The sequence below is a fragment of the Notamacropus eugenii genome, chromosome 1, assembly GCF_028372415.1.
Source record: "Notamacropus eugenii isolate mMacEug1 chromosome 1, mMacEug1.pri_v2, whole genome shotgun sequence".
In the NCBI taxonomy this organism is placed as follows: domain Eukaryota; kingdom Metazoa; phylum Chordata; class Mammalia; order Diprotodontia; family Macropodidae; genus Notamacropus; species Notamacropus eugenii.
In genome coordinates this window covers 45654882-45679975 of record NC_092872.1, presented here as the reverse complement: position 1 = coordinate 45679975, position 25094 = coordinate 45654882, and the positions used below count along the sequence as shown (strand labels likewise).

General features: G+C 42.1%; 1 protein-coding gene across 3 annotated transcripts in view; it reads left to right on the top strand.

Moving 5' to 3' along the window:
- Window positions 1-25094, top strand: part of GSG1L (GSG1 like) — a 383367-nt gene that overhangs the window by 292959 nt on the left and 65314 nt on the right. For all 3 annotated transcript variants that reach the window (XR_011964618.1, XR_011964617.1, XM_072598140.1), the window contains exons 4-5: window positions 6365-6476; window positions 12632-12799. Coding sequence is in view for 1 of the 3 variants with exons in the window: in XM_072598140.1 (XP_072454241.1) it covers window positions 6365-6476; window positions 12632-12799 (280 nt within the window). In the remaining 2 variants the exon portion in view is untranslated. The remainder of the gene's footprint in view (window positions 1-6364; window positions 6477-12631; window positions 12800-25094) is intronic.

Here is a 25094-nt window from a genome sequence, read left to right as displayed (position 1 = left end):
GCTATCAACTGCAGGGAAAGAATTGATAAACAGAAGTAAGGTTTTACATATATTTATAAATCTGCATCAAATAGTGGCCTTCTCTAGTATGGGGTGGGGGAGAGAGGAAGATAGTTCAGAACCTTAAATGCAACAATAATAATTTTTTTTTTAAAAAAAGAGCTAACACTTTCCCCAGAATTTCCAAACTCTGACTCTACACTTAATGGTCTTTCACGTCCACATGCCCATGATATGAACTGGAAATTTCCACAAACTCAGGCTTTCAGTATATGTGCTCATCAAATCACAGGATCATAAACTAAGGTCCATGAAGATAATCTTATAAGATGACATCATCTTCTGGGTTCCCACATCAGTCTTTCTTCCCTAAAGTCCGTACCATCATTTTGAAGTTGTGATGCAAACACAACCTGTTACTTGCCCCCAGTCTTTTTAGTCTCTTTCCCAAGACTTCATAATTCTCATAGACCTATCTCTTCCTCATTCTTTTGGGTAGTTTGACTTTTCCCACTATGATTCATTAGCACTGGGTAGTGTATTGTCAGATTTGTTAAGTCTTGAGAAGTTCTTCATCCCATCTCACATACCAACCCAAAGAAGAAAGCATGCCTTCTGATTCATTATGTCACATTTGCATATGGCCACCTCCATACCCTTCTGGAGGGAGTTGCTGGCCACAAGGATGTGTCTCTCTTTGAGCCAGGTACAAATCCTGGTACCTCTTTATCCTCCTGATGAGAATAGGATACTGTTTCTTCCTTATTCCTATCATATCCTAGAGCTCAAAGTTTCTTCTACTTCCCTGTCTCCTCTGTGTCAAAGTCTTGAACCCTCTGTCCTTGACATGGGTTACCTGGAAGCCATGAGATGACAAAGATTAACAAGAGTGGGTTTCAATTTAGTATCTCTGCCAAGGATCCTCTTGAAATGACAGGGAAACCTCATTAATATGAACCCTGCTAATTGCAGAGTTTCAGTAGCTCAGATATGGTGCCCATGATTTGTATTCAGGAATGAATTAGAAATGATTCTTTCATCTGTAGATTTTCAAAGATTTATAGCTATGCTTTGCTTTTCCAAAATACATTTGCTACTGAATAGATGAGTGTAAATCAAATTTTTGTAAGCTGAATCATTCAAAATGCACTCGGGGAGCGCTCTATTTAAAGGAATCCTACTGTGAATTTTTCTTTCTATAAATCAATCAATCTCTTAATTTATCTTTTGTGTAAATCTAGATTTTCACATGAGTTTTATATGTTAGTATCACAGATTTAGAACTAGAGGGAACTTTAGAGGTCATCTAGTTCAAACCCCTCATTTTTACAAATGAGAAAACTGAGGCACAGAGAGTTCCACAGCTAACAAGTATCAAAGGCAGAATGTGGACCCAGTTCTTCCAGACTCCAAGGGCAGCCCTATGTTCACTATTATACTGCTTTTGGGTCATGATAACAGCAACTTGAAGGGCCGCTAGGTGGCACCACCATGCACAGAGTGCAGAGCCCAGAGTCAGGATGACACCTTTATGAGTTCAAATCCAGCCTCAGGTACATACTGGCTGTGTGACACTGGACTGTTTGCCTCAGTTTCCTCATCTATAAAATGAGCTAGAGAAGGAAATAGGAGAGTACTCTTGTATCTTTGCCAAGAAAACCCCAATGGAGCCACGAAGAGTTGGACATGACTGGAAAATAACAACAGCAATAATCGTTTGAAAGGTAGTATGGTATAGTGTTTAGAGAAGTGGCCAAAGAATCCAAAGACCTAGGGTCAGGTCCGTCCTCCTGTGTTAACATACTGTCTCTGGGAACTTGGGGAAGTCACCGAAGATCTCATGGCCCCCGATAATAATAACAGAAATTGCAGAGCACATGCTCATCTATATTGGTAGAAGGAATTTCCTCACTAGAAGTTCCATATACCAATTAAATCACAGCTCCAGGTCCAAAAGAAAAAGACTCACTTTAAAAAATAATAAGAATACTTTACAGTTTATAAGCTACTTTGCTCCAAACAATCCTATGGAGGAAGTAGCATCGATATTATTATCTCCATGTTACAGGTAAGGAAATTGAGGTGGAGAAAGATAAAGTAATTTGTCCATGTTTTTCAGACTGGAGTGGCAGGCCTTCTGATTCCAAAGTCTAGGGTTCTTTCTATGATACACTGCGGCCTAAAAGTCATTGCCTTTCACACTAGAGATTCAAGAAGTAAGAACTCTGTCAACATTCCTTCGGTCTCTATACTTTGCAACTCTTTAAGTGTCGTATAAATATCAGTTACAAATGTTATTTTTCTAGATCTAGAAATATGTTTTCCTATGTTAAAATCTTTTGCATTTATATTATGTTATTATATAATGTAGGTCTTTTAAAAAGATTAATACAACTTTTTAATTTCTAAAAGAACCCAAACCTATATTTTAGTTCTCACATCCACCATGATGATTAATAAAAAAATAGAATTGATTAAAGAAATTGTATTTCTTTAAAGATCTCTTGTAATTGAAGTCTTTTAAAAAAATTAAAAAAATTTTTTTTTAGTTTTCAATATTCATTTCCATAAGTTTTTGATTTTCTTCCTCTCTCTCCCCTCCCCCTCCCTTTCTTCCCCCTCCCCAAGACAGCATGCAATCTGATACAGGCTGTACATATACATTCCTCTTAAACATATTTTCACATTAGTCACGTTGTATAGAAGAATTAGAACAAATGAAAGGAACTATGAGAAAGAAAACAAAACAAAACAAAAAAGAAAATAGTCTACTTTGTTCTGCATTCAGACACCATAGTTCTTTCTCTGGATATGAATGGCATTTTCCATCTTGAGTCCTTTGGAGTTGTTGTAGGTCCTTGCATTGCTAGGAAGGGCCAAGTCTATGAAAATCAGTCATCACACACTATGGTTGTTGCTATGTACAGGCTTCTCCTGGTTCTGTTCCCCTCACTCAGCATCAGTTCATATAAGCCTTTCCAGGTTTTTCTGAAGTCCGCCTATTCCTCATTTCTTATATCATTGTATTACATAGTATACATAATTACATAATATACATTATACAGTATACATAATTATGTAATTCCATTACACAATATACATAATATATAGCATTCCATTCATAGTATTCCATTACATTCATATACCACAACTTGTTCAGCCATTCACCAATTGATAGGTATCCCCTCAATTTCCAGTTCTTGACCATGACAAAAAGTACTGCTATAAATATCTTTGTACATGTGGGTCCTTTTCAAATCTTTTTTTTTTTTTGACGAATCATCCTGGCCTTCCCCTCAATCATTCTGAATAGAATTTCACTCTTTGAGTCAGGTTACTACCCTTTATCAGATAAAAGAGATCTCCAAATGCTAAGAACAACCTTATTGATTATGGCAGTAGCAGGCCCTAAAGGGCATCTGGTTGATGGCAGTTAGATACTGATGAGCCTAGATTAGCCAGAAATGCTGTGGGCTCCAAAGTCTTGCTGGTATGCTGTTGATAGGGCTTGAGGTCTGGAGCACCAGGTGAAATAGTGATCCAGTTATTTGAGGGAAGTCAATTCATTAGAGTGAAAACAGGACTGCTGAAGAAAATCAGAAAATAAGGGCTTTGCCGTTTACTGACTGTGTAACCAAGGTGAAAAAATCACTTCCATATCTAAGCCTCAATTACCCCCTCTATAAAGTAAGGGAGTTGGGGGAGCTGATCCCACTAAGCTTCCCTCTAGTGCTAACATTCTGTATTCTGCACTCTTCTCTCCCTTCCAGCTCTAATATTCTATGATGCTCTGACTTGAACTTCTTTCGGCATCTTCTGAGAACATAAAATTTGTTCCAGAATGTCCTTCTCAATACCTCTGCCATTTCTATCTTTATCTCCCCTTCTCTGCTTCTTTTTGCTTCTTTTTCTCCTTGGGGTATGTGTGTGGGGGGCACTATTTGGGTTTGCCCAGAAGCAATGAGAGGAGGAATTAATCCACTCCCTCTCCTCCCCATCCTGAAACCCTGAATCCACAAGGAGATGCATGTGTGTATATACATATGTATATATATGTATACACAGATATGTATATATACATGTATATGTGTATATGCATGTATGTATATATGTACATATACACACATATATACATATACACCGATGTGTGTATATACATGCATATGTGTATATATGCATGTATGTATATATGTATATATATATATATATATATATGTACATGTATACAGAGAGAGAGAGAGAGAGAGGGCAAGCAGCTTGCCCTGTAGTGTGGTATCCATCCAAGAGCCTAAGGCCTAGGTCATTAAGGCAAATTTTCTGACACCACAGTCCAAGAGAGCCATTCAAGTCTTTGGCCACCCTATACTTACTCTAGTTCAGTCCACTCTGGGGTAATTATTTTCAAAAATCTGCTCTAGGCCCTAGGACTATATTCTACCTTCATCAAACCACTTGCTCATTTATTCACCAAATATTTAGGGAGAAAGATTAAAAACTCCATTAACTGGTACCTTAGCCAGTAATGGGAAAGCCTGAGGTATTCTCATTGGCATTAAGCATGTACCGCATAACTGAGAGATGTGAGTCCATTGGCTCCCAGATGACATTCATCTGCATCAGAGAAAGCAGTTTTAGCCTGGTCTGATTAGGTAGAGCTTAGCTGTACCGGAAACTCTATGTGCCTTGATATATGGGGATGGGGACTCAGCGATTAGATTAGAGACTAAAGCTTGAACTAAAGTAACTTTTATCTACAGACGTAGCATCAGAGTAGTCTCCTAGGACCCGTTCTTTCTTTGTGGCTTACAGATCTTCCATGTTTATATAGCGTATCCCCTTTTCTCTTCCTTCCCTTTATTTTCACACATACTTCATGAAGGACATCATTGAATTCAGTACACATTTTTTAATGAAAATAGACTCTGGACTTGAGGTTAGAGACCTATGTGTAAATTTTAGCACTGCTGCCATGTGACAAGGCACCATGTTTGAGGCAGTTAGATGACTCAGTGGATAGAATGCCAGAAGACTCATCTTCCTGAGTTCAAATCTGGCCTCAGACACTTAGTAGCTATGTGACCCTGGGTAAGTCACTTAACCCTCTTTGCCTCAGTTTCCTCATCTGTGAAATAAACTGGAGAAGAAAATGGGAAATCACTCTAGTACATTTACCAAGAAAACCCCAACATGTGGTCATGAAGAGCCAGATATGATGGAAACACCTGAACAACAACAGTAACATGTGACTACAGGAAAGTAATTTCTCCCTCTGTGGCAGTGGCAGCCGGTGAGACCATGGGTAGAGTGCCAGACTTGGAGTCAGGAAGATCTGAGTTCAAATGAAAAGGGGATAATAATGGCATTTACTTCTCAGGATTGTTGTGTGGATCAAATGAGATATTTGCGAAGTGCGTGGAGAATACTAACTTGCTATACAAATGCTATTATTATAATTGTGAAAATAATTATTACTATTCTTATACATTCATGTGGGCAACATGGTAGAGAGGGAGGAGCACTGAATCTAGTCAGTTGCTCTCTATGGAACCTTAGGCAAGTCATTCACTCTCCCCCCCCCCCCCAACTCCTCTGTAAAACAAGGTTAGACAAAATGCTCTTTTAGGTACCTTCCAGCTTTCCGATTCCTTGATTCTGTGATCTAATAAGTGCCAACTGTGTGCAAAGCATAGTTCTGAGTGCTGGAGGTGGTGGAGGTGGTGGTTAGGAATAATACACAATGAATAAGAAAGAATTCCTGTACTGAATGAGCTTGTGGTATGGTAGAGGAAGATAAGGAAAGTGTAAAAATAACCATAATGTAAAATAAAGCATGATTAGTATATAAAAGTATTAGAAGCAAGGTGATATGTGAAATCTAAGGATAGAAAGCTCATTTCTGACTAGGGGGGTCAGGAGAGGAGAAGATGACATTGGAGTTGGATCTTGAGGGATGTCTGCAGGCATTGGCCAGGACTAGGATGGGGAGGAGTGTCTGCGAAGGTGCGGCCACATTGTCATTATTTTTATATCTACCTCAACACCTACCACAGTGCTCTGCATGTATTAGGCATTTAATGTTTGTTGAACTAAATTTCAGGTGATGGAAACAGCATGTGCACAGGCACCAAATTGGACGTTTATAGTTTTTCATCAGATAAAAAGGATATTTTTATGAAAGAGGGCTAAAATCAGAGTCAGTCACTGCAAAGCATGGAAAGGCTTCAGTTGGTCAGACACAGCTAGTGCCCTGCAGGAATTCTAGGAAAGTAGGGGATGCCCTGCCACTGAACAGACTGTCAGGTGGGAAGGACAGAGATGAGTTTGGTTTTCTTGACAGTGTTCTGTTTTGCTTCCTGTCCTCCAGGTCTCCTGGGAATGGTGGCCCATATGATGTACACTCAAGTTTTCCAAGTCACGGTCAGCCTGGGACCTGAAGACTGGAGACCACACTCCTGGGACTACGGTTGGTCTTTCTGGTACGTGTCTTTTCAGCTTGTGACAGCAGCTCCCTCAGGCAAATGTCAGAGGGGGTTATTTTTCTTTTCTCTAAGGAGAGTCACAGTGGAAAGAGTAATTGCCTTGGCATCAGAAGACATGGGCTTAACTCCCGTCTCTGCTATTTATTAATCAAATGACTTTGGGCAAAGTCCCTTCATCTCTTGGATCCCCAGTGTCTTTACCTCTCAGCTATCATTAATGTCATAGTTCTTTGACATCTGGTCAGAAAGCTTTGGCATTATCCATATGGAGCAGTTAGGCATGGTCACAGGCATCCGCTGTCTGTTGACAATGACCCGTGGCCACCTTTTCACCTCCCACTGATGCTAAAAGCCGGGACTGAGGCTCCTCAGTGAGGGAGTCGGTGGGTGGAGATTTCCCTGCCAGCAAAGATAGCATGGGTAAAATGCTTCTCCAACCTTAAAAGGTTACATAAATGCTAGTGACCCCTCTCGGCTTAAAGAGGCCTTGCCTAGTTAGTGAGATCTCAGCTCCAGCTGAAGGTGGTCCATGTGCCCTTAATTACATGTCTCAAGAAGGACCACATCCTCCAGCCCCAAAATGAATCTCAGTTGGACAATTCATAGCTTCAGAGTGTCCAGCTGAGTTGAATACTGCATAGTGGAAGCACCCTGGGCTTGGAATGGCAAGACCCAGTCCCAGCTGTCAGGACCCACCCAAGGGAAGGCCAACATATGCCAGTAATTAGTGACTGTTACTACCAATATTGGGGGAAAAGAAATGCTTCCCTGAGGGAGGAGAGGAGAGGTTCCAGTTGGGAGGAGATATAGGGGGCTGAGATGAGAAGGTGAGCCAGTGACTGATTAGGGGGTTTAAGTCTAAAGAATCTGTCAGAGATTTGGAAGCTGAAACACAGATAGTGCCAAGCAGCTGATCAAAGCTCATTCTTTGAAGCTTAGACCTTTTTGTTATCAAGGTTTACTTATATCACCTTTAACTGGCTCCGTTACCTAGATCTTCTGCCTTCTCTCGAATTAGCCATTCCAACCAAGCCAATGGAATGTATGCCAGTTCCCCATTAACTAGCTGTGCGATTTGGGGTAATTTACCTAACATGTGGGCTTCATTTTTTTATCTGTAAAATGGAAACAGTTGGACTTCCTTCCAAGTTCCTTCCAAAACACTGAGCTTTTTAAGTTGTAGTTTAGGAAAAAGAGCATTGGCAGATGTGTGCAAAATCTCCTGCTGATGTTTACAAACTGGTGACCTTGGACAAGTCACTTATATTCCTTGGGCCTCCATTTTCTCATCTTTAAAGTGAAGGGGTTGGATTAAAGCAGGGCTTCTTAAACTTTTTCCACTCCCAAACCTTTTCCCATTTAGGCAGTGTTTGTTATCAGGCAGTTGTATGGCCTAAGGGTATATACGGTGCAAAGGGTGCATGCTTTGTGTTCAGAACCAAGGCCATAGTGAAGTTGCCCCAATGCAATATTGATAAGCGCTGCCAGAAACACCTCAGATTCATCACGTTTGATTTTTAATTAATTTTTGGTCATTGTGCATTCAGAAACCTTTTTACTGTTGCCAAATTTTTCATACCCCTATATGGAGTTGCAACCCACAGTTTAAGAAACACTGGACTCATTACAGGTCATCTCAATTCCCATGCAGCTCTACACCTGTGATCTCTAATCTGTTCACAGAAGTCTTCTCCTCCCATCCCCACTCAGGGATAAAGGATGTGGGTCCTGGGGTACCCAAAGCCCTTCAGCTATGTTGAAGAGCCATTCTACATCTGGGAATGGGCAGAAGATGGGAGAAGCTGGTAGTTGTCCCACTGAAACAGCCCCAATGCCTTAAACCCTTCATTGATATTCTGAAGGAAAGCTTTTTGGTCTCTAGGGCAGAGAATGTTTCCCCAGAGATGAAAAGATTTCTGCCTTTTGCTCCGGCCTCTCCTCCTGCTGTGGGTCACCAACTTCCCTTTTGACTTATTCATAGTACAGACTTGAGTGAGTGGGGAATGTATTAGTGCTGATATATTTCTCCCTGTCACTGAGGCCCAGAGAAGATAGATTTGGACCATTTTTCATCCCTCTAGAAAGCTCACATTTGGGGGTTCTTCCAGAGCCCTGCTATGTCATCTCTCTTGTTTAATATGTGTGGGGCCATTTGTCAAGATGCAGTGCTTTTGCTACCCAAGGTCCCTTGAGAAGGGATTGGCTGAAAGTAAGATTAAGAGAACTGCAAACATTTGGCTGAGGGATTGAAAGAAAACACTTCTGGGAGGCCGAGGGTACTATGGAATGAAGGCTGGGCCTTGAGAGATCTCAGTTCTGGTTTTAACCCAACCATTGAAGAGCTTGGCTTTGTGACATTGGACAAATCACTTGACTCCGATGAGGCTCAGGCTTCTCATTTCGAGGTGTCATTTCTGTAATTCTTCCAGTTCTGCAAAGTTGCAGAACTATTCCATGAGGTAGGTAATGCCAGTATTATTGCAATCTCCATTTTACAGATGAGCAAACTGAGGCTCAGCATGGTTATGACATGCTCCAGAGTTACATGGCAAGTATATAGCAGAACCTGGATCTGAACCCAGGTTTTCTGACTCCTAATGAGGCCAGGGCTCTTTCTGTTACAACCATCTAGCTCTGGAAAATGAAGTTGATAGGTGTGAGTAGTAGATGACCCTAAGGTCCTTTTCAATGCTACAGTTCTAATGAAAATATTGATGTTCAGATTTCCTGAAGGAAGTGAAATATTCTCCAAGAGTGCAGGGACAATGGGGATGCAGACATTGGCTTCCCTAGGCTCAGACTGCAACCTTATTCACAACTTGCTTGTGAATGTATGGGTTTGGTCACGAGAGGTACATGGATGGCTCAGTGCAAGCCCATGCCCAGTAGTAGAAAAATTCAGCTCATGGTCTCTGCTGACCATGGTGGAAAAGATCAGCTTTGAGTATGAGGGGCATTAAAATAGCCTCTCCTGGTAAGAAAAACATTCAGATTCTTAAAGTCTGGTTTCAGCCACCTCCTATCCTTTCATGAGCTGTGTCTGCCCATCAATCATCTTGTCCTAAGACTCTTGGATCTGTGCTGATGAGTTTCATCCAGCACAGGTTCTGTTCTGGCCCTAACTGTGCTGAACTGGGGAGGCACTAGTTAAATCCCTTCCGTGTCCTTCTGACTTCTAATCTGCTCTTTCCTTGGACCAGATGTTCTCTTGCACTTTCCTTTGGTCCCTGATTCTTAGCTACTTCCCAGTGACTTCTGTTTTCCTCCAGTTTGCCCCAGGTTGGCTCCTTTTTCCACTGTGGACTTTTGGCCCCATTTGCTATAGGATTATAGTTTTTAGAGCTAGAGGGGACATTGGGAATAATTGAATTTAATCTTACAAATGAGGAAACTGAGACTTAGACAAGTAAATTGATTCATCTTAGGTCACATAACTAGAAGCCAGGATTCAAACCTAGGTCTTCTAATTTCATTCATAAACATTAATTAAGCTCCTATTATGTGCAAGACACTGTGCTAAGTACTGGGGATACAAAAAGAGGCAAAAAATAATACCTACCCTCAAGATACAATGTAATCATCCAAGTAGCACCAAGAGCATATTTTTAATTGCGATCGCAACCATACTGAATACCTCTCCCCACCTGAGCAGATATATGGGATGGTGGTGAACCGAGTGATGTATAATAATACTAAGAGCTGTCATAGTCTAATGGCAAGAATATTGGATTAGAAGTCAGAAGACCTGGGTTTAAGACCTAACTCTAAGAATGATTGGCAGCAATGGTTAAATTATTTAGCCTCTCTGATTCTGTAAAATGGAGATAATATTACTTATTATGCCTATTTCGTAGAATTGTTGTAAGGAAAATGTTTTCATAAACCGAAAAACCTCTCCAATAAATGTCAGCTGCAATTTGTGCTATGCCATTTTACGTTTAAAAAGTGCTTGGCACAGTAGATTGTGGCTCCTTCACCGTTGCCTATGCTCTTTTCAGATTCCAGCTGTGTTAAACCCTATCTCTTCCTACCTCTATCCTCTCTGTGCCCTCTAGTTACCCAGGAGAAGCAGCAGATTAGTTGCCTCCCTTGGGGCTAAGAGCTGCCCCAGCACCATGCTTCCCCACAGGCTTAGCATCCAAATGTGTTTACCCCATTAGCTCACTTACAAAATTGAAGTAAGAGAAGCTTTTCAAAGCAATCCATTAATGTGTTCTCCTATAAAAATCCAAGGCCTATTAAAGCAGTTTGAAATAGATCAGTTTGTAGTTATTGTCCTAGAACAGGACTATAGAAACAGAGGGATGCATTTTATCTAATTCATCTCCCTTGAGGCAAGCCAGTGTTGTCATCCTTTTGCATAAAAACAAAACCACAGCCGAGATACGTGACTCACTGCAGATTAATCTGGACTTCGCAGCTGGTGAAAGAGCTCCCTGTTGCTTGACCCTGAACATCTGCACAGTTTCTGATCTCTAACATCCCTTTGTATGATTCTGTATTCAGGCCATCCAGCTTCTGTGACTAGTACTCAACTATGCTACAGGACAGACTGTGAGTTTAGGAAGGAAAGCAAGTCTTGAGATGTTGAGTCTTCATTGGTTCCAGACTCATCAAACCCAGAAAAGGAGGACTAAGAGGAAAGTAGAAGGCCTGGAGCCAACTTCTGTAGCCATTTGGTCATGATTTTTTTTGTCAATCACAAATGTAAATATATCCTCTCTTGAGTTCCTAGAAAACAGAGAAGTCTCGTCCTGCTAATTTGTATTTATCTGTGTGTATTCAGTCTTGGGCAGCTAAGTGGCACAATGGGTAGAGTGCTAGGCCTGGAGTCAAGAAGATTCATCTTAAGTTCAAATCTGGCCTCAGACACTTACTACCTGTATGGCCCTGGGCAAGTCACTTAATGCTGTTTGCCCCAGTTTCCTCATCTGTAAAAATAAGCTGGAGAAGGAAATTGCAAACCACTCCAGTATCTTTACCAAGAAAACCCCAAACAGGGTCACCGAGTAGGACATGACTGAAAATGACCGAATTGATTCAATCTTGAAACTTTTCAAAGTTAATTTCCAATTTAATTGCCATGCCCACACCTCCCTCCTTCCTTACTGTCTGCCTCTCCATCCCCCATGGCTCATCAGGATGGAATATAGGGACAGCAACCAGCTCATCTCATCACCTCTCCCCTCATTAGCAACCTATATTTTCCACACTATCCCTTTCTCCCCTAACAGTCCCCAACTTCAAGGATACTACCCTTTCTCTCAACTATTATTCCTAAAGAGTAGAGGCCAAAGGAGCCTCAGAGCCAGCCTTTCAGTCAAGAATTCAGTTAGCCTAGTGGATAACATCATCTCATCAGTGGATGCCATCCCCGGCCATCAGATCAGCTCAGGCCAGTATCTTTTCTACCACTCATAGACAGACAAAGACTAACAGGTTCTCTACTCAGGTGTCCATGCTCTATAAGGAAATCATAAACAAGATGTTTCTCTGTGGCCAGTCTCTAACGGACTAACCATGAAGGAAGTGCATAGATTCATACAACAGGACGATAGGAGATGGAATCCTAGCTCGTACGGGAAAGGAGTTACTTTGATAACATCTGTCTCTCTTGGGCTTATACCAGAACACCAGGCATACCTGATGCTGTTTCTTGATTAAGTAGGTACTGTTTTTCTGGCACACATACTCCTAGTGTGCATTTTCCTAGTCTCTCCATGGGTAGATGAATACAATTGTGTAGTAAATATGACTTTTTATCAAATGCACATGGACCAGTTGGTTTCCCATCAAATTTTTGAGTCCTAGAACTTAAGGATGTTTTCTTGTCAGCTGTGATTCATATGCTGACACCAACAGTATAATATAATGTAAATTAGGCCTGGCTCTACACCTCAGTTTCTTCATCACGACAAAAATCAGACTAGGCGTCCTCTAATGGCCCTTCAATTTCTGTCAATAACATATGAACCTTTGAATTTCTGAGAAAGAAAGGTGAGATGTGTATAGAGAGAAATAAGTAACAAAGCTCTTTCTAACCATCATCCAAATGAGTTCCCCTTTCTTCCAGCCCTACATGTTTTAATCCTCTTTTTTACTGTGATCCCACTGTATTTGATTTATTCTTTCCTCTGTCTCTCTTTCTGCAGCTTGGCCTGGGGTTCTTTCACATGCTGCATGGCAGCCTCAGTCACCACACTAAACTCTTACACCAAGACTGTCATCGAGTTCCGGCACAAACGGAAAGTGTTTGAACAGGGATTTCGGGAGGAGCCAACCTTCATTGACCCAGAGGCCATCAAATACTTCCGGGAAAGGTCAGTGAGGGTCAGATGTGTGGCAACAATTCATGGTCACAGGTGAAGGAGGTCTTAGATCTCACTGTTGGTTCTGAGAATTCCCGGAATTCTACCTGCTCAGAGATTTTGGACACTCTCAGAAAGACAGGTCAGAACAGGACAGGCTGAATTGTACTTCTTGACACTATAAAGTTACTATTTTTGCCAGGTCATCATGGTTAGAACCTATTGGAGAACAAAGCCCCCTCCTTCTGCAGAAGGGTGGTGGTTGCTGTTGTTTATCCTTCATTCTTGAAGAGGACTGTGACATTTGGGAGGTGATGCCAAGATATGCAAGTGAATTGGATTTGAGTGAGGGAGGGCTGTGCAAAGTCACCAGCCTCACTTCCCCTCCAGAGTCATCTGGAACTAGTGGTAAGATGTGGATCAGGACAACTGGAGATGGCCCTGGATGTGGTGGGAGATGCTGGCCTTTTTAAGCTAAGGTCTTTAACACATCTCAGTTTGACTGAAGCAATGCTCAATCAGCGATTAAGGCTAGGTAAGAAAGGAAGCAGAGAATGGTTTATTTTACCTAGTCTTAAGAAAAAAATCAATAGTGGAGGGGAAGACCCTCAGGGTTTCTGGCCAAAACAAAACAATTGTTATTTATATTTACTCTGAGCCAATCAGGGCCTAAACCATGACCAAGTGGGACTTGGCCTAGGACCTCTGGTTGGCCAATCAATGAGAGCCAGAGTGTTTTGGGAGTAAGGCATAGTCCTTAAGAAATAAATCTAGCCCGTGAACCCCAAGATTCCTTTCGAGGTTTCAGTGATCAAAATTTACATTCCTTTGGAAAGAGTACCTGCAGGAAGGGACTGAGCTCATGAATCTAAAATGGAAGCTGTGGGCAAAATGTTGTGGTTTCCTGGTGTGTTGCGGGGAGGAGGGGAGGGGGGGTGGGGTCATCTCAAAGAATTCAGACTCAGACCACCTCCAATCCAAGCAAACACATTTATCAAGGATTATGCTCTGTAGCAGTCTGAGTTCCAAGAGGAACCTGCAGCTTCAGTAAAACAAGACAAGCCATTTTATAGTGTAATGATACTGATTACATAACAGAAATTATGAATAATAAAACAGCAGGAGAAGTTTGTCAAAGGATTAGGCAATAGGGGATGGGTCTTATTCTCAGTGGAACTGTGCATTACCCACAATGCATACAGAAACACCCATTTGGGGGGCATTAATATATGATGACGATATTATAATAAGCTTCTCTACGTCTTCAGTTTACTCTAGGTCTGTTCTTTACCCTTTCTGCACAAGTGTCTACTTAGGGAAAATTCCTTCTATTGTTTTGAGGTCCACATACTACTCAAGCATCCTGATGGTGCTGCTTTCTGATTGGCTGGCCATTGTGGTCCTGTCTGAGATTAGATGGATGGTTGTGGTTGAGTGCATGGACATACCTATTGTTTCTGTGGGAAGTATGAGGAATGGGTCTAGGCTCAGTGGCTAGCTATAGGCAGTCCATCCCATGAACATGCCTGTTGTTCTAGTGAGGCATGAGTTCAAATAGAACACTTCATGTTCTAGGGGGACAGTGAGGCATATATGAGAAAGTTAGGATATTGAGTTGGGAAGGGGGGGTCAATGAGCCTGCTATTCAGTGAGGCCTGTGATTGAGTCTGGGGGCCTGTGGTGTGATTAAAGCCATCTTATCTGGTTAAATCAGGACATACCTGCTGTGCAGTGAGGCCCAGAAGGAAGGTAGAATCTTGAAGCTGGGCAGCTTTATTAGGATACCATCAAAAAGAACACTGGGTTTGGAATCTTGTGGTCTGTGAGGTTTCAGTCCTGGCCCTGACACTAATTCCATGATCCTGGACATGTTATTTGTTCATTTGGATCCCTAGTCTCCTCATCTATAAAATGGGAACAGTAACTTCACAGGATTGTTGTGAGGAAATTGCTTTGTAAACCATAAAATGCTCCATAAACATGAGTCAATATTATTATGACCATTATGGGTTAATCCCAAACAGACCAGGACCTTTGGGACAGCTTCACTATTTAAAAGTCATTTTACTGGGAACAAGTCTTGCTTTTTGTACAAAATTAAGATAACATAGCTCTTGAATGCATGAAAAAGCCTAGAATAAAGGGAGACGGGAGATGGTTTTACACTGTATTGTTCAATCTGCACTCATCTCTTTCCTGTGAAAGGTCAGTGGGCTCTTGCCCCCACAGGGTGGCCAGCAGCCAGCACAGGGAAGATGACCCCAGTGTCCCCTCTGCCCTCTCTCATGGTCAGAGCCTATAGGATGGTATGGCTGCAGTAAAGCCAGTTCAATCCTGTATTGCACTCTTAGACATCAAGTGAACAGAGTGAGGGAGGTTATAGGGCCACTTTTCTCTGCCCCTTCTGGCAACATCTGGAGGGAGTGTCATGTCCCCATTTGAGCACCACATTTTAAGAGGGACAAGATGAAGCACAACCAGAAGAAAGCGTCCAGGGTAGTGACGCTGTGCTACACAAGGAATAATTAAGGAAAGAGTCTATAGCCAGGAGAAGAGGAGAGAGAGAGAGACTTCCAGCTTTCTTCATGCATTCAAAGGGCTGTTCTGTGGAAGACTAAATAGATTTGTTTAGTAGTTTCAGAAGACAGAAGCAGAACCAATAGGTGGAAGTTATAGAGAATCCAATTTCAGCTCGGTATAGACTTCCTAAGAATTAGAACTAACAGTGGGCTGAACTAGTTTAATGGGTAGAGAGGCCTCTTAAATTGGAAATGTCTGAGCAAAAGCTGAATGACCATCTCTAGGGATGCTGTGGGAGGACCGCTGCACAGCGTGAGAAGTTGCACCAAGGGACCTCTAAATTCTCTTCTATCTCTAAGGATTTGTGATTATCCATTGGTGTCCACCAGAATGAAATCCCTCTATCTATACCCTTTTCCCCCAAACCTTGCCATGGAGGCCTGCTTATGGATGATTTCACATGGCAATGATACAAGATACAAGATGACTCCCCTGCTTGCTCAGCCGACTCCCTTTACACTTTCTAACTTCTAGATGGGAGTGGGTCTTAACGTTTTGTGTGTCCCTGGACCCCACTGGCAATCTGGTGAATCCTATAGACCCCTTTTCAGAATAATATTTTTTAATTAATTTATTTGTTTTCAATTTTCTACAATCACTTCCATAAGTCTTAGATTTTCCCCCCCTCCCCCCTCCCTCTCCAAGAGGGCATGCAGTCTTATATGGGTTCTACACATACATTCTTATTAATCACATTTTCGCGTTAGTCAGGTTGCATAGAAGAATTAACATGAATGGGAAAAACCATGAGAAAAACAGAAAAAAAATAAAATATAACACAAGAGAAAATATTCAGAATAATATTTTAAAAGTATAAAATAAAATACATACGATAACAAAGGAAATAAATTCTGTTGAAACAAAGATGTCATTCCTCTGCCCCCAGTCTAAATTTATGGACTCTCTGAAACCTCTCTATGGACCCCAGGTGAAGGATCCTGTTCTAGCAGAATAGGGAAGCCACTGCATTTTTCAGATACTTTCATCTTGTCCTGCTCATTTTTTAAATGAGATTCTATAACAGACAACTTGGGAACTAAGGGAGGGGCGTTTAATGAATAGACCCACCACTTGGCAGGGGTGGAGCCCCTCCAGGACTCTTCAGAGCATCAGCACCAAATGGAAGTGGGTCAGACCGACCTCTAGAATTAAAAAACAAAGCAAAACAGAAAACAAAAACAAGAAATAGCTAAGCTTCTGCAAAATACCTTATGCTGGGACAAAGTGTCAACACCACAGTGCTCTCTGCCCTGGTACATTGTACACTCATGACCACAGGGAAATCAAGAGACATAGGATTTGGAGCTGAAAGAGACCTTAGAGCCTCTCTGGTCCCACTTCATTCTACAGGTAGGGAAAGTGAAGGCCAAAGAGATGAAATGACTTGTTCAGAGTCATACAGGCAATAAGTAGCAGAACCAGGATCTGAACCCAGATTCTCTGACTCTCCGTGACATTCTGCGGTCTCATGATGGACATTTCCTTTTCTCAGACTGGTATTCACCTGACTAGAAATGGGCAGGACCCAAAAGATGAGATGGAAACCCAGACATAGGCAGAGCATTTGATCCTCTCCAAACAGCAGGAAATCAGAAGAATGCCAGGTGGTGTTGCTGGCCAGGGAGCTTCCTGAGCTGGCAGCAGGCAAAGCTTGCAGTAGATGGGCAGATGTACAGTAAGGTGAGGGACAGGCATCCAGACAGGAAGCCACAGAGAGTTTTCATAGCAAGCTATAGAGACCCAAGCCTTGTGCTTCGGGTTCATCTCTGGGCATGGACTAACCCATGGAGGGGGAAAAGAGCAGCCCAAGAAAGGAAACTTTTCCTTGCAGGAACTGCTGTATTAGGCAGAAGTGGATGAGACAGGGCTCCAGTTTTCAGAACTGCCATATAAGGACTGGGCTGGTCCCAGGGCCATGAAAAAGGGGCCCTTTGTCTGGAAGCAAAACCAAGCTTGAAGCAAGGACTAATGGAAAGAGGGCCTATTGCTCTGGTTCTTTCAAGGTGGCAAAACACCTTCTTCATGACAGCTCTGTGGGCTCGGTAGAGCAAGTGTTATTACCCCTGTTGTAGAGAGACAGAAATTGAGGCCTAGAGAGGAGTGCCCTGCCCAGAAGAATTTGACTCCAGATCTTTCCTGACTCCTGGACTTTTTACTCTACCATTATGTATCTCGTTAAGTTGGATTTCATTTTGGATAGGGCCCTAGACTTGGAATTTCAGACACTTAGCAGTTGTCTTCTCACTAATGTGGCTAGCTCTGTCTTTAAAGGAATCATAATGTGTAGAGTGTTCTGGATTTCCAGCTGTCTGGCTTTGGGAGCATCAGTGAAATGCATAGCTAATCCTGGGGAGAGACCTCGGATAAGTCACTTAAACTTCCCTGAGACTCAGAGTTTCCTCCTCTTTAAAATGAGGTGGTTTCTAAGTATCTGTCCAGCTCTAAGTTTTATGAACCTGTGTTTCTCTGACTCCTTATATTTCCCCTGTCCAAGGCTAGGCCTGATTCCAGAACCTGGGGAGAGGCTAAGCAGGTGGGAGTTAACTGGTACAGGTCTTAAAGGCTGAGGGATGTAAAGGCAAGCATTGGGTGGATCATTATACTATGACCTTCCATTCCTGGGTCTGGACTCTGAAGAGGCAGGCATTAGCAGTCTTAGAACAGGCTGAAGAAAGGGGGAGGATATGGGCAGGATGAGAATATAGGCCATTTGGGTTATTCTGTGAACCTTGTGGCTTTCACTCTTGCCTGCCTCCCAACTGGGTCACTGATTGCTCTTGTCCCCTCCCTAACATGACTACCTCGATGTTTAAAGGGATCATAGTCTTTGAAATATTCTAGCTGCCTGGTTTTCCAACTGTCTGGCTCTCAGGGCAGCTATGAAACACACAATCAATCCCAGGGATTCCCTGGAGGATTTATTTAGATTCTGAAAGCTATTGTGGAATGTTCTGTGAGCCCATCCCAAAGCCAGAGATAAACTCAGCCTAAGAGCAGAGAAGATCATGGAATTTCAGAGCCAGAGGGGACTTTAAAGAGAATCTAGTTCAATCCTCCCTCATTTTACACAGGAAGAAGTTGAGATCGGGAAAGAAAAGTCAAGTCTCTTGCCCAAGGCTGTCAAGCTAATCATTGACAGAGAGGGTAGAATCTGAAACTGGCACTAACGTTGTTCATTGCCAAGCATTACAATCTGGTTTAGTCTCTGCTGACTCTCCATTTGCAGCCATAAAATCCCTGTGATACTCCTTCTGCTCTCTCACGGCAAGAAACAGCTCCTATTTGTAAGGAACGTTTAACGATTCATTGTGGTTTCATACATATTGCCAGCAATTCAGTAGCTGTGTGACCCCAAGCAAATCACTTCACCTCTCTGTTGAAATATGATATTGAGTTACTTCTCTGTAAAATATGGAAACTAGCCCAGATGATCTCCAAGGTCTCTTCCAGTTCTGTCAGAGAATATATGAGTCTAATTTCACTTTCACAACAACCCCAGGAGAAAGGGAGGGCAAGTAATATTATTTCCATTTGATGGATAAGAATTCTGAGTCACTCAGAGGCCAATGACTTGGCCAGGATCACAGAATTACTTAGAGGCAGATTCAGAACCAGACCCTGGAGTTTCATAATGTGCTTTTTACAGATCATGGAAAGATCAAGACAGGGTTTGAGAGGTTATCTAGTCTAACCCCCTGACCAGGTCAATTAAGTGACTTTCCCAAGGGCATAGAGGTAAAAAGTATCAAAGTCAATATTCCAACCCACATCTTCTGATTTGAAATCCAATACCTTTTTTGTAATATCTTTACAAGTGCTTATTCTCAAGTATAAATTGTGTTCATCTATAAGGTAAAAAGTAATTTAAAGGAAAACTTATTTTCTTGACTGGAAGTTTCTGGCATTAAGTATATCATTAGGTGATGGGGTATTAGAGAGGACCACAAATCTCCCTGATGTCTTCATGTTTGGGGATGTCTGCATGATAGAAGGATCTGAAGCGATGGAGATGAGAGAGAAAGGAAATCAGAAAAAGAGGGAGGGGCGAGAGAGGGCAGGAAGAGAGAAAAGGAAGGGAAAAGAAAGTCAGAAAAAGGGGGAAGGAGAGGGCAGCAGGAGAGAAAAGGAGAGAGGAAAAAAGAAAGTCAGAAAAAGAGGGAATGGGGGTAAAGGCAGAAAGAGAGCAGAGGAGGGAGAGGAAAAGAGAAGAGAGAGAAAGCGAGCAAGAGGGAAAGAGGAAGGAAAGGAAGAAAAGTACCCTTTATCTTATAGTTGAAGAAACTTGAGCCTCAAAGGGTCTATTTATTTGCTTGAAGACAAGCTGGTGGTAGGTGGCAGAGCTGAGATTAGCCCCCTGACTGAAGTCGAGTGCCAGCCCTGGCTAGTTACCAGTTTTCAGACAAACCTTGTGATTCTCCTACTGAGCAAACTCATCTTTGAGAGGCAGCATGGTACAGCAGAAAGATCATTGGACTTATCAACAGAAGCCCTGGGTTCAAGCCTTGCTTTGGGCACTTAGCAGTTGGGGGATCTTAGATCAACCATTTAATCTAAGAAAGAGTAAGAGGGAGAGAAAAACACTTGTCCCACCTACCTCATGAGGCTGTTGTATGTGGGAAGTACTCTGTAAACTATAAAGCTCTATAGAAATGTGAGTAATGATTATCTCTGCTGTGCCAGGCCCAATGCCAGGCACAGGGAGGATAGAGTAGCAGAGAGAGAATTAGCTGTGGTCCTGTAGGAGTTTACAGTCTTCTAGGGTAAATAATATGTAAGCAAGCTATATGGTCTACATTGAGGAAAACAATAACCCTGCCCAAATAATTTCAATAGTAGCTATACTGTCTCCTTGGTCAGAAGAGCACAGGAGAGGGCAAGATCATTGCCATCTTTGGGGAACAAGATAGACTTCATGGAGATGGAATTTGAACTGAATCCTGAAGAATGGGGAGGAATTAAGCAGATGGATACTAAGGATTCAGGCATTTCGGGAGGATAGTGTGAGGCAGAGACATGCAGAGCGTGTTTGGAACACAGACCAGTGTGTCTGAAGCACAGGAGTCAGAATCCCTTACATCTTCATAGAAGTACATGATTTCCCAAAGTCCTTCCTCGCAATAACCTTGTAGGATAAGGCAGGGCAGGGCCCATCTTACAGATAACGGAGCAGGCCCAGCAAAGTGGGGTGGGGGTGGTGAGAAAACTTAAAGTGACGCTTTGTAAAGGTGATTTGAAAGAAGTGAGGGTTTTTAGGGAGGGGTAGAGTATGGAGGGAAGACTTAGTGCCTGTGTGTTCTTTTTCATCAGATATCTGAAAAGTTGCCTTGGGAGGCAGGAATTAACTTTATCCTTTGTGACTCCAGAAGGCAGCATGAGGACCACTGTGGGGTTGAAGGAGAAGGAAGGGAAGTGACGGAGAGGACAACTTTTGCTCAGTATAAGGAAAAATTTCCCAAGTCTCAGAGGTACTTTCTGTCACCCCTATTTTTGAGCACGGGCTAGATGACCACTGGTCAGGGATATTGCTGGGAAGATTTCAATTTTGCTTATGGGTTGTATTGGATGACTTCGGGGGTCGCACTACCTCTGATCACCTGTGATTCTAGAATGACACAAATTCAAACACCAGAAGTAAGACTCCAGTCCAAGCCCCCTCCCTCTAAGACCAGCTCTTTTTATTGCACTGCATCACCTTTCATTGTTTCCAGAGACTCTTGAGGGTTGTACCCCTCCTACCTGGGAGAGAGGTAGACTGAGAGTCTCTTGCCCAGAGAGGGAGCATGAGTTAGAGTCAGAGTAACTAGGCTCAAAACCTGGCTCTGCTTCTTATGATATGATGGCTCTGGGTCACTGACCCACCTTGACCCCAATTCTCTATTCGTAGGGTGAGAGGTTTGGATGAGCTGGTCTCTCCTGGCCCTTCCAGCTCAAAATACTCTTTGATCCTATAAACTACTGCAGCTGTAGTATGTAGCTTCAGCCTTCTGTGAAGCCATTTCTAAGCCTCATTCAGCACCCAGGAGACAAGGGACAATTGTCACTGGTTCCTTGGGATTTGAGGAAGTGCTTTTTGCCCCCCAGTGGGCAGGCACAAAGAGGTAATGACATTGGTGATGGAAAGAGCATTGACTCTGGAGTCAGAGGTCCTGGGTTCAAATCCTATTTCTGAAAACTTGCTACCAAAGTGATCTTGGGCAATCACGTCACCTCCCTGAACCTCTGTTTCTTCATCTGTAAAATGAAAGGGTTCTAGTTCTAGATCTATCATCCTGTGACTATGGTATGCTTCTGATCCCCAGAAGTTGGCTTACAACATTGGAGTTAGCTCTGAAATGCTGTGTGTGTGTGTGTGTGTTTGTGTGTGTAACATAAACTTTGTATGTCAGAAGAGAAATAGAAAACATCTAACTCAATCTCTCATTTTGCAAGTGAGGGAACAGACCAAGAGAGGGGTCACTGTTTGTCCAAAGTATAGGGTACATTGGTTCCAGAGCTCAGACTGGACTCCTGGTTTCCAGTCTTCTTTCCATTGAACATGGCTATCATTCAGGAAGGTTTACTAGTTCTTTTCTTTAGTTCCTTTCTGAGTAGGAGAGCTTATGTGAGTCTTGAGTTCCGCTGTAATTCAGAGGATGACTGGTACTCATTTAGCCTTTGTTTGGCATGTTTTGGGGATCTTAAAGACCAGTCTCTGCCCTAAAGACAACCCAAGCCTCAATGGGACCTCCACTGTACCATCTCTTCCCCTACATATCTAACAAGACTGTTAGGTTATGGAGAGTGATAGGTCACTCCCTTTAATCTCTCCTGCTGTGTCATCTGCTCTCCCATTGCACCCTAAGGACTACAAGGCCCTTCTGTCTGATATAAAGATATATATATCAAAACTGTACCTTTCTGTATCAAGCCATAGCCACCCCTAATTGCAATGGAAGTTCCTTCAGAAAAGAGACTGGCTTGCTTTTCTGTTTGTTTCCTCAGCTTAGTATAGTGCTTAGCACTTAGTAAGTACTTAATAAATACTTTTCCATTCCATTCCATTAAGGAGCTCTGTAATCACAGATGTGGTTGGAAGTACATGCCTAAAGATAAAAGTCTCTCCCCAAACAGCTTGATCTTCTTGCCACTCTAAAATGCATTTTGGGAAGATTAAAGAAAGTCTTGTGTGAAACAGGGTCCTGAAATGGCTCTTGTTTTATGACTGTATCAGAAGCACATCTGGCTGGTTTCCATGTAACCTCCCTGCTCTCCTTAATGCCGTGCTTTGAATAAGAGCTATTCAGCTGAATTGATAAGTCCTCTGTTCCCTTTTTAAAAAATTCCTCTATCCTCATAGCAGATGTAAAAATGCCTTCAGTAACATAGGCAGTGTGACCCCAGATAATCAGAGCATATGCCTCTCTGCCTTGGCTTCTGGCCACCTCCATGCTTCATGGTGGGGGCTCTAGAGTGCTGGGTGTTACCACAGTCAAGGAAGCAGGACAGTTAAGTTCTGGGAGCAAGAAGGCAACAGCTGTTTCTCCTGGTCCTAATGAGGACACCAGCTTTTCTCCCATTCTAAAGCTGCCGACAGGTAGCAGATAAAAACAGAAAGAGATGAAGTTAAGATCCAGGGCACAGAGAACACCAGAGGATTAGAGGTGTTGGTGCTGGCAATGATGGTGATACATTGCCAAAAACTGTGTTTTCACTTTTGTAGAGTTTCTCTGTGATTTTGACCACTGACTTCCTCCTCCCAGATTTTTCTATTTGTGTGTTCATCTTCTTCTGTTCCCTTCAATATTTTACTTTGATTCACTTTCAATTTCGTTTCTGCTTCTCCCTGGTTCCCTTGAATTTGACCGTTCCAGAGCCTTCCTGTTTTCAGAGTATTCCTTTTCATCTTCTGTTGACTCGGGGAATCCTGGTATAGCCCCAACTGTGACTGTTTCCAATCATATTTGCAGGGCTCTGACTCATGTACACCTGGAGGCCCTTTTTCATTTCTCTGCTCATGACTAGCCCATCTCTAACACGTTTCTGACTGTTGTCCTTCAGGATAAATGGTCTAAATAGAAAGGTCCAAGGCCTGTGCCTGCAGGTAGGATTTAACTTCCAGGAGGAAAGTGTTGGAGGGGAAAAAGAAAGGATACAGAGCTGCTGTGTCCGACCAGAATTCTCCATTTAGAAGGCACTGCACAGGTCCATTGTGCAGCAGTCTTTTGACTGGGGAAAGGGTCCGGGTGAGTTGCATAATAATGGTGATTATAATAAAAACATATAATTCTTTAGTGCTTTAAAGTTTATGAAGTGCTTTTGGTCAAAATAACCCAATGTGGTAGGAAGGAAATTTTACAACAATCCTGTGAGATAAGTGGTGCAAGTATTTCCCCCGCCTTGTACAGATAGGGAAACTGAGTCTCACGAAGGTGTCATAATTTGCTCAAGGTTACATAGCTAGATGATTTAGAGTTTGGATTTGAACCCAGGTCTTATGACTGATAATCATAGCTTACAGTCAGACAGATTAAAGAAGAACCAGGACAGAGCAGGGTCCCAAAGACCTAGAAGGAAAAGACTATCAAGGAAAAGAAGGTGATCCATAGGATCAAAGGTTACAGTGAGGTCATGAAAAATGAGAATTGAGAAAAAGCCATAGATTTGTAAATCCAACTGCTTGAAATTCTACATTAGTGGAAATCTCACTACTTCTATTATCAATCCATTTTATCTTTTGGACAAATCTAATTGTTAGGGAGCTTTTCCTTACATTGAATATAAATCTGCCTCTAATCAAATTCTGTCCACTGCTCCTAATTCTGCACTCTGGGACCAGCCAATCAATCCATACATATTTGTTGAGTACTTATATGTGCACTGGCACTAAATGCTGGGGATATAAAAAAAGGCAAAAGACAGTCCCTACCCTCAAGGAGCTTATACTCTAATGAGAGACACCACATGTAAGCAAATATATACAAAGCAAGCTATGTAAAGGATAAATAGGAGATAATTAACAGAGAGAGAGCACTAGAATTAATAGGGGTTGAGAAAGGCTTTTAAGAAGAACAAATTCCAGCATTCTTCACTTAACATCCCTCCTAATAATTGAAGACAGCTATCATGCCCCACTAAGTCTCCTCTTTTGCACATTAACCATCTCCATTTTCTGCAACTAGTCATAGTTTACAGTTCCCTCAGCATCCAAGCTGCCTCTGTTTGGATATGATCCATATGATCGTTTTCTTCCTAAGATGAATCCAGAATGGAATACAATATTCTAAATGGGTTCTGGCAAGAGAGGAGCGCAACAGATCCTGTCAAACTTCTTTATTGTGGACAGCATTATTCTTTTAAAAAACCTATTAAAAAAAGGCATTAGATGTTTTTGTCTTTCATGTCACACTACCAACATATTAAACTTGTTCACAGAAACAGATGTTTTTCACGATATGATTATCTAATCAAACCTCCCTAATCCCTACCTGTACAGTTAATTTTTTAAAATCTCCATGAAGTTTTTTTGTCAGTCATCTTTATTTAACTTTATCTTATTAGATTTGTTCTATCCTTTTGGTCTGACAAGATCTTTTTGTATCCTAATTTTGTCAACCAACCTGTTAGCTCTTCCTTGTAGTTTACTGTCATCATCAGATTTGGTTAGCCTTTGTCCAAGTCAGTGATAAAAATGTGGAATAGTAAAGAGCCATTGAAAGAACCTTCTGACACTCCAAGACAGACCTGCCTC